Source organism: Wolffia australiana, chromosome 3 (assembly GCF_029677425.1).
Source record: "Wolffia australiana isolate 7733 chromosome 3, ASM2967742v1".
NCBI classification, from domain to species: Eukaryota; Viridiplantae; Streptophyta; class Magnoliopsida; order Alismatales; family Araceae; genus Wolffia; species Wolffia australiana.
The window spans coordinates 6,258,351-6,272,118 of record NC_135837.1 but is presented as its reverse complement, the minus strand read 5'-3'; the positions used below and the strand labels follow the sequence as shown (position 1 = coordinate 6,272,118).

The window sequence follows — 13,768 nt, the reverse complement described above, 5'->3', positions numbered from 1 at the left end:
CCCTTCTCCTCCCATCTCCCAACACCTCCTCTCCATCCTCGATGTGATCGAGACGACGTAACGACGCCAACGGAGAAATAACGGGGTTCGTCAATGAGGAGGAGATCTGATGTGTCGAGGACCGCGTAGATATGTCTAGAGGCTGCACACTTGAGCAGCTCGACTCGTCTCACTCTGGGATCGAAGAAATCACGAATGTGATTCGTGCAAAGGTACCTCGTTTTAATGTTTTTGTTGATGTCGTTCGATTCTTTCAAGTCTTCCGCTGCGAATCATTTTGATTTGTTCATCCAGATATAGGCCTCTAGAACCCAACACAAGGATGACCCTGACTACAGCGGTTCTATCGATCATTCGTCACGTGCGTCGCGATACCACATCCGTGGAGCATGCAAACAATGTCGATGTCGTATGGGTATTATACATTGGACCCCCTTGATACAAAATTTAAAGTATCTTTTTACACGATTCAATGACACAAACATGACAACACGAAACAACACAACTGACAATGATACTGACATGACATGACAAACACAGACGCGATGAACACGCACACACGAGCGGGATAAACACCGAACATCAGAAGCACGTGCTGAAGAAAACCAAAATGGTCGGATACACGGACGTGCTTTACCCGGGGTATTCAAAACCGGGTGTTTCACCTTTGCCTTGACGTGCTGGTCGAGTTGAACGTGACTCGGTGGGCTGTCGATGACGATGATGGCGGCTCCGATGGCGTCTTTGATGGAGTGAGCTGGCATGCTCCATCAGTATAACTTGTCCGTTGGTTAGTGGGTGCTAGGCCAATATTGTTGTAACTCCCAAATCATCATGGCCCTTGATGTTTGGGTGTGTATATATGACCCAAAGAGTGCATCATCATGCATTAATGAACCATTTAATGTGTTTAAAATGAAGCACAATGCATTCCCTCCCATTTAACATTGAAACAAAATGGATGTTCTGATTGTGAGATTCAAAATTTTCAAATATCGACATTCAACTAACTGTAACATTTTTGTTAGTACAAGATAAAAATCAAATTTCATAATATTTTATTTCTGAAAATACACTATCTTCTTAATATTTTTTGTTTTTCTTAAAATTTAATAATATATGGTTATTTTTTACATAAAAATGTAAATGATACGTGACCAAATTTTATGCTTGACTAGCATAAAATTGTAAAAAGGTAGACCCATAACTCGCCATCTTTAATAAACTGAGAATTTGAACTCATCATAGTTTTTTTGGACTAATCATTTCATTTCCTTTTTCTATCTGCCTAAAAAGTTATGGTACAAATAAATTAACATTGAATTCTCTGCAATATAATCATGTTTCTCGACTTCTATCTTCAACCACAATTTACGAACTCAATAAATCATTCAACATCTATATTTTACCTAATTTATTTCCTACTTGGTGCGCATTTCTCATTAATTATCTGATTTGTTCTATAAATGATATTGGATGTATAATTTTATTATCTCTCATGAGAGAATTATGGTACCTTTTTATCTTTATCTTTTATAGAAAATATGAATGATCGTAGTTACAGAAAGGAAAGTAGGGGCAGGGAGCCAAACTGTCTTTTGTTGACCGTCAAGTATTCAAGATTGTGCTGAAAGCCCAAACGTTGTTGAAATATATCATTATCTCACTTATAGGAAGAATCAAACCTTTTCATAAAAAGGAAGTTATGTAATTATTAATTATAGAGAAAATAATCACTTCACACAGCAGTATAAACATTATTCAATCAAAGCAAACTTTTTTGATCTTCTAAATTGCATAGTAATAAAATTAATCTTCTCACTTTTTGGCACTCAACGAATCTATGTGACATACAATATTCAAAGAAATGGAATAGTCTGGTTAATAATTGGTATACATTGAATAGTCTAGTGGTATTGCTGTGAAATATCCTCATCACAGTCGATGATATACACATTCCGAAATCTTTTTCATATTATTAGGAAAAAAAAGTGAGATCCACCAAAATTAGATGTCGAAATTGTCTTCACTAGTGGATCCCAAGCGATGGTCCAATCACACTCGTTATCCTAAATAGACCCACTAGTGATTAAACTGGATAAGTTGAGAAAGAGACGGTTGAATCAAAGCAAAATACTATATATTTTTAAGTTACATTTCAATCATAGGACAAGATGAATGTTATACCATGTTCTGATAACACTCATAAACACTAAAAGGTTTATATGATATATTGGGTGTAGAAGTAGGCCAACGTTTACATTGGCAAATAGGAGGTTTACAAGTCCGCACCCAAGTGCTTATTACGTCTTGGGTCTTAATTGCTATCTTAATAGGTTCAGTTACCTGAGCTGTTTGGAATCCACAAACCGTTCCGGCTGATGGTCAGAATTTTTTTCGAATACCTCCTTGAATTCATCCAAGACTCTGAGTAAAACTCAGATCGGAGAAGACTACAGTCATCCCTTTATTATATCCGTGTTCTTATTTATATGTCTATAAGTAGTCAGGTGCTCATTTACATGGGAAATTCCATGGAGGAGATTCCATGAGAGGGAAAGGTGGGGAAATATCCATGCAGTAGAGGACAATGAAATCCACTGATGGATTTGGTAGGCGGCAGAGCCATGAATATTAAAATATTGATATGCATAACTGAGGAGAGGAGAGGGAGGGCTTTGATGGCTGCGGCTCTTCTCCATCTTTTCCCACAAGCGCAGGAACTTCTCAAGTACCAAGAAATGGAGAGAGAGAGGAAGGAGAGAGAGAGATATATATATAGAGAGAGAGATAAAGAAATAGAGGGAGAGGAGAGAAAGAGAGGAGGGGGACATAGAGAGAGAGACGAAGAGAGAGGACGGAGAGAGAGAGGAGGAAGAGAGAGAAGGGGGAGAGAAAGAGAGAGAACAGAGAGAGAGGACGAAGAGAGAGAACAGAGAGAGAGGACGAAGAGAGAGAAAAGAGAGAGAGAAGAGTAGGGGGAGAGAAAGAGAGAGAGAGGAGGAAGAGAGAGAAAAGAGAGAAGAGTAGGGGGAGAAAAAGAGAGAGAGGAAGAGAGAGAAGAGAGAGAGAAGAGGGGTGAGACAGAGAGAGAGGAGAGAGAGACGGGAGGGAGACAGAGAGAGGAGAGAGAGACGGGAGGGAGACAGAGAGAGGAGACACAGACAGACAGAAAGAGCAGAGAGAGATTGAAAGAGAGATAGAGAGAGAAAGAGAGAGAGGAGAGAGAGGGGGAGGGACCCAGTTTTTTTGCATCACTTCTCTGTGGACCGAGGCCTAGTCGTGTTGCCCTGCCGGCTGCCACTCTTCCACCCCTATCCAGAGAGAGAGAGAGAAAGAGGCGCCTCTCCAAGACTCCATCTAGAGAGAGAAAGCGCCAAAATACATATACGGTGGAACCCGCATCCCAGCCAGGGGACAAAGTCACAAACACATCCCCCACTCTATAAAAAATTATCATTCTTTCCTCCTCTCCTCCACGCTCCTCTTCTTGCCAGCCTCCTCTTCTCCACCTCCATGGGCCAAGCTTCTCCAGACCCTTCTCCCCCCCTCCCCATCAACTTAGAAATGTAAGTCTCCGCATCTCTCTCTCTCTAGGACACATACATGGAGGCATGCATTCATCTCTCTCTCTAGGACACAACCCCCCATCCCCCTCTTATAAAAAAATCCATTATTTCTTCCTCTCTTTCCACCTCCTCCATGGGCCAAGCTTCCCCAAACCCTTCTCCCCACCTCCCCATCAACTTAGAAATGTAAGTCTCCGCATCTCTCTCTCTCTAGGACACATACATGGAGGCATGCGTCCATCTCTCTCTCTCGAACACAACCCCCCCATCCCCCTCTTATCAAAATCATCATTGTTTCTTCCTCTTCTTCCACCCTCAATGGGGCAAGCTTCTCCAGACCCTTCTCCTCTCCTTCCCAACAACTTAGAATTGTAAATCTCTATGCATCCCACATGCATACATGCATGCGTTCATCTCTCTCTCTAGGACACAACCCCCCATTCCCCTCTTATCAAAAAAAAAATCCATTCTTTCTTCCTCTCCTCCTCCACCCTCCTCTTCTCCACCTCCATGGGCCAAGCTCCTCCAGACCCCTCTGTAAATCTCCATGCATCTCTCTCTCTAGCATGCATGCATCCGTCTCTCTCTCTAGGATATGTGAATGCGGGTATGGTGATGATGATGGGTGATGGTGTGCAGGGGGGATCCGAGCATGTTCGAGGAGTACTGGAGGGAGGAGGGAGGGGAAGGGGCGGTGGTGATAAGGAGCTGGGAGAAGATGAGCTACTTCTCGAGGGGGGGGGAGGGGCCGTGCTGGTTCATGGAGGGGGCGCTGCAGGAGCAGATAGCGAGGTTGCATGGGGTAGTGGGCAATGCGAGGGTGCAGGGGAAGCACCTCGTCGTGGGGGTCGGCTCCACGCAGCTCTTCCAGGCCGCCCTCTTTGCCATCTCCTCCACCCACGACGCCCAGCCCCTTCCCGTCGTCTCAGCCGCCCCCTTCTATTCGGTTCATTCTCCCTCTCCCTCTCTCTATCTCTCTAGTTCTCTCTCATTATTTCTCTCTATCTCTATCTCTATATCTCTCTCTACTTCTCTCTCTCTCTCTCTATATATATATATCTCTATAGTCTATATATATATATATATCTCTATCTCTCTACTTCTCTCTCTATCCCTCTATTCTCCCTTTATCTTTCTCTCTCTATCTCTCTATCAATCTATTTCTCTCTCTATCTCTATCTCTCTATCCCTCTTTCTCTCTCTATCTCTTTATCTCTCTCTCTCTATCCCTCTCTCTTATCTCTTTATCTCTCTCTCTCTCTCTGTCTCTAACCCTCTATCTCTCTATCCCTCTACTTCTCTCTCTCTCTCTGTATATCTTTATATCTCTCTCTATCTCTTTATCTCTTCCTATCCCTCTCTTTCTCTCTCTATCCATCTCTTCTATTTATCTCTCTCTATCTCTATCCCTCTATTTCTCACTCTATCCATCCCTTTATTTTTCTCTATCTTTATCTCTATTTCTGTCTGTATCTCTTTATCTCTATCTCTTTCTCTATATGCATCTATATCTTTATCTCTCTCTCCATCTCTATATTTATCTCTATCTTTCTATATCTACATCTCTATTATTCTATCTCTATCCCTCTCTCTATATTTATCTCTACACCTCTATTCTTCTATCCCTCTCTATCTCTAGTATATGGATCTCTGTCTCTGGTATCTCTCTTTCTAACTCTATTTCTATCTCTTTGTCGCTTTATCTCTATCTTTCTATTTCTATCTTTATCTCTATCTTTATTTCTCTATCACTACTTTGCTATTTCTATTTCTCTATCTGCAAAGATACTGAGTTCTTTTTATGGAAACGTTTTCAGTGGCCTGTTCATGCTTTTGGATATTAAACCATGAAAATTTGTGGCCCTGATACCATTCTATCCTTGATTGAAATTCTATCCTAATCATATTTTTTGAATCTTCCTATCCAAGTATGGAGAGTTCTTTTTGTGGAAACATCTTCAGTGAGGGGTCCATGCTTGTTTTTGGAAAATATCTGCAGAGTAAATCATGAAAAATGCGTTGCTGTGATGATGTTCTATCCATGATTTGATGGTTTGTGTTTGCAGTTCTATGCAGAACATGTGGATTATCTACGGTCGGGGTTGTATAGATGGGCTGGCGATGCGAGGACATTCAAGGAAGATGGTCCCTTCATTGAGGTGATCTGCATGCCTAATAATCCTGATGGGTTTATGAATCAGGCTGTTCTAAGTGAAGATAAGGGCCATCGGATCTACGATTTGGCATACTATTGGCCCCAGTATGCACCTATAACATATGAAGCCAACCATGACATCATGCTTTTCACCTTCTCCAAGTTAACTGGCCATGCTGGGACACGCATTGGGTAAAATTTTCTACCATATCCATCATCATCATCATCGTCACTATCATCTTCATCGTCATCGCCATCGCCATCATACGCGTTTCCTCTTCCGAACTGTTAAATTTCTTGTGCGCAGCTCGAATTGAATATCATCATCTGGTGAAATATTCATCCTCATCCTCCACATCATCGTCACCATTACAGTCATCATCGCTGTTGTCATCATCATCATCATGCTTTTTCTCTACCCAATCTGTTGATCTGTGTTGTAGATATAGATTTTCATCATCCTCGTCATCTGGTAAAATAGTTCTCATCTTCAGCATCATCATTCTTTTTTGCTTCTTAAGTGGTTGATCTGCAGTGCAGGGATCGAATTGAATAACATCATCATCTGGAATAACCCTGGGCTGGTCCAGTGTGCAGGGATAAAATTGAATACCATCATCGTAATCATAATCACCATCTGGAAAAATATACCTCATCTTCACCATCACTATCATAATCATCATCGTATTTTTTATTTTCCCAACTGCATTATCTGCTATGGAGGGATCGAATTGAATAACATTCCCATCATTGTCATCATCACTATTATGATCCCTGACATCTTCACGCAATCTGGATTTGAGCCCATTCTAATGATTAGGGTTGACTTCCATCTTGTGGGCCAGGTGGGCATTAGTCAAGGATGAGGATGTGGCAAGAAAGATGACGAAATTCATAACGCTGAACACGCTTGGGGTGTCTAAAGACTCCCAGCTGCGGGCCGCCATGATCATGACCTCCATAGCAGACAGCTATGAAACTCAGAACACACTTGGAAGAGAGAGGTTCTTTGACTCTGCTCGCCTTCTCATGACCGAGAGATGGCGGCGGCTGAGGGAGGCCGTGACGAAGAGCTCCTCCTTCGTCCTCCCCAAATTCCCCTCTCCCAACTGCCGATTCTCCGGGGAGAAATCCGAGCCCCACCCAGGTAAAAATTGGTTCATCTTTATCTTTATACTCTGTTTTAAGTTTCAGGGACAGATGATCCATCATCTGTTCCATCCCATTCCGTCATCAGTCATCTGTCCTGTCCTCAAAACTTGGGTTGGTAGGTCCAGATGACAGCTTCATGTTGACGTTGACGGATTGCGGATGACGACCATCAATGACGTTCACATGATTTCATTTTCACTAAATTTCATGAGAATGACAATTGATGGATGATGTCAACTGTCCATCCAGAAATTTTCATCAACAAGAGGGTGGATGACATAAGTGCAATGGTTGGCGAGGGCCTTTGTAACTCCCATTTACTCCACGGTTTTTAAACAATTCTTTGTCTGTTCTGTCATCCGTTCAGCTCACTGAAGGTTGGAAACAGACCGAAACTGCAGACTCTGTGATGGATGACTGATCAAATTATCATTTCATCATCCGTCCCCGAACCCTAGCTAGGTTGCTCTTTTAAAGCTGTTCGTTGATGAACGAACAGGGAAAAATCCTTGTTCGTGTTCGTGTTTGGTTCGTTTGCAAACGTGAGAGGCCTTAATTATTGGTTTTCTTTATCCCCAGCTTTTGCGTGGCTCAAATGTGAGAGGCCTGATGTGGACGACTGCGAGAGCTTTCTCAAGAGCCTGGGCATTGTCTCCAGGGGTGGTGCTCACTTTGGCGCTGACCGCAGATATGTAAGAGTCAGCATGCTGGCCGAGGACGAGGTGTTTGACTGCTTCATTCAGAGGATCCTGGCCATCCGATGATGCCAAAGTCAACATTTCTCGGGCCAATGGCGTGGGTTTCTTTTGAAAATGAGGTCTCTTGATCCATCCCCCGTATCCAAGGCCAAAGTCAACTCCTTTCGGCTATTTATGCTTTGTTCTCAATAAGAGTAAACCTGTTAGTTGCAAGTCAACGTCTTGCTCTTTATGATCATAAAAGCTATCTCTGCCGCCCTGATGCCGAAGGCAGGCCTCCATCACAGTGTCTGCAGTTTCTCTTGAGGGGCTGGACGGGATGGATTACTGAACAGGCGGAGGACGGTTGTAAACCTATAGTAAATCGCCTGCATCCGATGATAGAATGGAACGGGATGTGTGAAAGCTTCTGTTCCGTTTTACAATCTGATGCGAGGATGGTTGACTGATGTTAGTTGAAAGTCAATGTCTTGCCCATTATGATCATAAAAGCTAACTCAGCAGTCCTGATGCCTAAGGCAGTCCTCCATCAGGCCTGTATTTTCTTTAGTGGGCTTGTACGAGTACGATTACGGAATGGATGGAAGCCGGTTGCAAACAGGCAGTAATTTACCAGCACTCGTTAAGGGAATGGAACAGTTCCATTACCATGACAAAGGCTTCTGTTCCATTACCATTCTGATGTTAGTTGAAAGTCAATGTCTTGCTCTTTATGGTCATAAAAGCTATCTCCGCCGCCATGATGAGGAAGGCAGTGTCTGCAGTTTCTTTTTGAAGTGTTGGATGGGTCAGATTACTGAACGAGCGGAGGATGGTTGCTCTTTTGAAGCTGTTCGTCGATGAATGAACAGGGAAAAATCCTTGTTTGTGTTTGTGTTCGTGTTTGGTTCGTTCACGAACATTACCACTTTGAAAAAAGGTAAAAAAATTGTATTATCAGAGAAATAGATAAATGTATATATATAGAGAGAGAGAGAAAAAAAAAAGAGAGAGAGAGAGAGATAGAGAGAGAGAGAGAGAGGAGAGGGGCACGGGAGGGGGGGCAAGAGGGGGGGGGAGGGGGAGCAAGAGGGGAGGGGAGGGGGGCGCGAGAGAGGGAGAGAAAGAGGGGGGGGGGAATGGGAGAGCAGGCGGAGAGAGAGAGGCATGGGAGAGGGGGGGCGGGGAGAGAGAGGGGGGGGGCATGGGACGGGGGGAGAGTGTGAGAGAGAGGGAGGGGAGAGGTGGGGGGGGGGGCATGGGAGACGGGAGAGGGGGCGGGGAAAGAGAGAGAGAGATCGCCGTTCCCCTTCTCTCTCTCTCTCTGATATTGTAAAAAAATTACTATTATTATTATAAAATAATAATGTTATTATATTGTAAAAACTATTTCCTCGTGAGTGCCACCTGTTCGCAAACGGTTCATCTGTTCGCAAACCGGTTTGGATCAGATTTTTCCCATTTGTGTTAGTGTTCGTTCGCATGTTCTCGAACAAACGAAACATTTTTTCCTCTCCCTAGAACAGATGACTGATGAAGGTGTAAGAGATGAAACTGGTGGCGGATCGTCATTCCATCCACCACCCGTCATCCAGGACACAGGTGGGACACATGAGAGTAAATTGCACGATTTTCCAGGACACGGACAAAGGATGGGATGGACAAATATCGTTCCAGACTATGTCCCAATTTTTAGAAGTTCATTCGATCGTTCCGCCATAAGTTCATCCCATCCCTTATAATTTTGTCCACGTCCTGTCCCATCTGAAAACCGTCTCGTCCAAGACATTCTCGTACTGTCCCACGTTTGAAATGAAGCAGTGCATTAGGCCACTCAAAATTTGACATGTGGCACATCATGCGTCAAATTCCAGCTGGAGCTGTCTGGCGGATACATGACTCTCTCGTGATGCAGAAACTGTCTCGTATGCCGTCCAAGGCCCCAGATGGGCGATTACTTCGTCCATGGACAAATCAATCGCAGAGTCAATTTTTTGAACTCTGGAACGGGACGATTTTTTCATTCATGGACAAAATTACCATCCCCCTCCGCGTCCGTGAACTATACATGGGAGAGTCATGGACTGTTGCTATTTGTCTGAGGTTGCGGGGATACATCCAATCCCATCACACTGTGTGTTTGAATAAGTCATATGTTACTGACATAGAGCTAATTGTTTTTCAAATAATCGCATGGAGAAGTCAAGGGTGGGTATTGGAGGATCTGTTCAAGTGATTCATTAACTTTCTCTCTCTTTTTGGTTCTTGATTTCGATTCTTGTTGTCTACAAGAGTACTGGATACACTATTTGATACACATTCTTTCATCATTATTATTATAATCATCATCATCTTCACCACCGCCACCGCCATCACCGCCATCATTATGATCTTCTTCTTCTCCAACACATCAACATCGTCTTCTTTTCTTCCTCTTCTTCTTCTTCGTCTCGTCATCATCATCTTCTTCATTATCATTGTATCATAATCATCATCATTGTCTTCTTTTTTTTCTTTTTTTCATCATCATCATCACATCATTATCATCCTCATCTCCATCTTCCTCTTCTTCTTCATCTTCATCCTCGTTGTTGCGTCATCTTTATCACCATCATCTCCATTCCCTGGATGAAAAGGACAGTCCCTATGCGGTCCGTCTTCCAAGTTACCCTATACTTCATTTAATATTAATACTATTATCATTATTAATACCATTTTTTCTTTCAGAATATGAGTCTGGACTGGGCGTTGGCATGTGATCAGATTCCAGAAATTTTGATCAGGGATCGTCCCAGTATTTGATCAATCAAAAAGTTTTGAATAGCGTCACACAGATCACATTGAGCTCGTTCAGACTGATCCTCATTGTTGGTCCGTATGGCCGACCAGTTGGATCAGTTCTGATCGATCGGTTTTGTTGATCATGTTCGATCAGATGAAATAAATGGGGGGGGTGGTGGGGTGTAGTGCACATAGGGTTTGATGGTCTTGGTCCGGAACATATTTTTAGCAAGGACCTAAACCTTACATGGGGATTGGTCCAGTTCCGGTCCGGCCCCTGTCCAGTCTCATCCAGTCCCGGTCCCGTCATGTTGACTAGTCAAAGTCAAAGAACAAAAAGTCAATATATATAAAAATGGTATGACTAGTCAAAGTCGAAGAACAACATCAAAGGGAAAATTTGTTGCAAAAGTCTCTTACGAAGCCCATCTTGAAAAATGAAAAGAAGAATAAAACAAATAAAAAAGAAAAATAAAAGAAGAATAATTGAACAATAAAACAAGAATTAAAGAAGAAGAAAGGAAGATGAAAAGGAAGAAGGTAAATAACATAATGAGAAAAATAAGAAAATCATGAGAAAGAGGAAGAAGAAAAAAATCACAAGAAAAGGGTAACGAAGAAGAAAAAGTAAATTAAGACTATAAAAAGAGGAGGAGAAGAAGAAGAATCATAAAATAAGATGGAAATAATAAGAAATAAGAATAAAATAAGAAGAGAAGAATAATAAAAAGAGGAAAAATAAAATAAAGTATAACAGATGATGAAAATAAGAATAAAAAAAAGGGAAGAAGACTAAAAGAAATGGAGAAAACTTGACAGAGTAGAGTGTAGAGTGGAGAAACCTAACATAGCCTGAAACACAATGAAACAAACTTGACAGAGATGGAGGAGAGAAAGAAACAAGGATAAACTAAACATTCTCATGATTGAGAGCAAGAAAGAGGGACTTAAAGAGAGACCGTGCAAGAGAGAGAGAGAATGGGAGAGAGAGAGTGTGTGAGAGAGAGAACGGAAGAGTAGGAGACAAAGAGAGAGAGAGAATGGGAGAGAGAAAGAGAACGGGAGAGAGAGAATGGGAGAGAAAGAGAGAACGGGAGAGAGAGAATGGGAGAGAGAGAGAACGGGAGAGAAAGAGAGAGAATGGGAGAGAAAGAGAGAGAACGGGAGAGAGAGCATACGAGAAAGAGCACGAGAGAGAAAACATGAGATGTAGGGTGACAACACCCTAAATTTGGTATTTAAAGGAATTATCACAATTTAAGCATGTAAATAGTTTTAAAATAGGGTTGTTATCATACATTACATGTTATTAATTTTTCCAAGTGAAGTCTGTTTTTTTCCTAATTTTCTGTTAATTTATGAATTTTATGGAATCTATTTAAGCTTGGAATGATTCTGTTTAAATGAAAATGTCAGGTTAAAAAATTAATTATAATGTTAATTAGTGTGAGGACAAATTACTGAATTTTCATGGATTTTATTGGATTTTTTGGGAGTTTATTCGAGGAATAAATGAATTTTTAATGGAAAATATATATTTATAAGGAAATAAAGAGTTTTAAGCAATTTCTAAAGTCTGAGGGGTTATTCTTAAACTTTTGTCACAATTATACCCTTAAAACAGCTTTGGGTCGTGGTTGCAGGCGTACATATACAATTAAAATAATTACATGGTTTTATTGGAATTAATCAGGATTTTCAAATGGTTATTAGGAAAAATGGGGGAGAGAGAAAGCGAAAAGGACATATGCATAAATATATTTTGGGTGGCGTCGGTTTGCGCGCACATATTTAATCAGGGACTTTTCTACAAAATTCTAGGAAATTCTCTCTCTAGGCGGTAAGTTCACCTCCCGTGCTGTGCATACTAAGCGCACACATGGGAAGTGACATGGCTCTCTATGATTGGGTGTAACTTACAAGGCGCACATGTACATGCAAATCATTATATATTGTGTCTATTTTTTTGTTTTTTTATTTTGATTTCAGGACAGGGGATATGCGGCACTACGAGAATGATCCTGCCACTTTAAGTTCAAATGCATCGGCCAATCAGAGAATGATACCCCATTGCATGTAAAAAAGATAAATTTAATAAATGAAAATTAATCCAACAGTTTATATTGGTCAATTTTTATTTATCAATAACTTCTGTTCCTGAAGTCCGATTGAGGTGATTTTTTATGGATTTCTTGTCTTAGTTTCCTCTTTCTACCTGTACAGCTGGATCGTTCAGATCAAGCCTAATTGATGGATAAACATTGATTACTGACTGGGGATAAAAATGGTAAATTTTACCATGGACCTGGGTATAAAAGCCAAATTTCGAGAGGAGGAGGTCATTCCAGAGGTGGCTTAATCGCAGCTGCAAGATAGAGAGGAGCTTCATCCTGGATCAACCCTATTAGGTGCTTTCTATTTCCTTTTATTTTAATTTTAGTGTCAAATTTGGAGTATTTGTTTGTGTAATTTGATATTTTCCTGTTGATATTGGTCTGTATTCTAAATCGCTTGGCTTGAGCTTGGCTTGGCTTAAACTAGGATTGAGAGGAGAGATCATGATATTGACCTAGCTATTGAGTTTGCACATTAGGAAAAAATTATAAAAACAATTAATTTCCAGGATATAATGGTTAGATAATTTGGTTTCCAAATCCCCCTAAAACAAACTAAGACAAAATATCCTTAGTGACCCCTCTAATTGACCCTTTTGATCCTTTTCATGGGATCAAAGAAGTCAATCTAAAGCTCATTTCTTCTTCTATTCATCCCATATATTCTACCCCCTTTCTAAACTCTTAATCTAATTAGGGGGATTTGATCTTAGTTGAAGATTAAATTAACTCTAATTAGGGTCAAATTATTCAAGCAGATTATCAATGGGATTCCTTACTAGCTTCCCTTGGACAATAATCATGCTTATCAGTATGCATCTTAATTTAGGGTTTTATAAATTTTATTTTATAAGCTAAAATCAACAACGACAAGGGCTTGTAAAATTGCATAATTTAACCTTATTTTTGGCTTATCAGAGGGAAATAGAAAGCAAGGGGGGGGGGACGTGACCAAACAGGAGTGTGGGAGAGGGAACACGATCAGTGGGGGAGGGGGAAGCAGGGATGATATATATATTTTTGAATCCGTTCCCGGTCTGGTTTGACCATCTGACCAGATCTGGCCCGAGCAGCTGGTCCACCCTAAAATGGTGGACTAACGGTCCTGGTCCAGATTGTTAAATCCTAAGTGCACGTATGCGGACGGGATATTTTTTTGTTTCGGGGATGAAAACCGTCTCGTCTAGGGACATGGAGGTTGGATGGGATGGTTTTTCTTCTCGGGGACGAAAACCCTATTGTCTAAGGGCTTGGCGGTTGGACGGGACAGTTTTTTTTGGTTGCGGAGAAGAAAACCATCTCGCCTAGGGACTTGGACGT

The 13,768-nt window shown here is 41.5% G+C and overlaps 1 protein-coding gene across 3 annotated transcripts; it reads left to right on the top strand.

Moving 5' to 3' along the window:
* Window positions 1-3,192: 3,192 nt before the first annotated feature.
* LOC144700777 (tryptophan aminotransferase-related protein 2-like) lies at window positions 3,193-7,787 on the top strand. Of its 3 annotated transcripts, none has more exons than XM_078572298.1 (5): window positions 3,193-3,569; window positions 4,209-4,515; window positions 5,636-5,916; window positions 6,570-6,871; window positions 7,456-7,787. In XM_078572298.1, the coding sequence occupies exons 1-5, from the start codon at window positions 3,517-3,519 to the stop codon at window positions 7,638-7,640; spliced, it is 1,128 nt and encodes a 375-aa protein (XP_078428424.1). In that variant the 5' UTR covers window positions 3,193-3,516; the 3' UTR covers window positions 7,641-7,787. The 3 variants fall into 3 exon arrangements, with proteins under 3 accessions (XP_078428424.1, XP_078428422.1, XP_078428423.1); XM_078572296.1 differs by lacking the exon at window positions 3,193-3,569 and adding an exon at window positions 3,835-3,940; XM_078572297.1 differs by lacking the exon at window positions 3,193-3,569 and adding an exon at window positions 3,949-4,106.
* The last annotated feature ends 5,981 nt before the right edge of the window (window positions 7,788-13,768 follow it).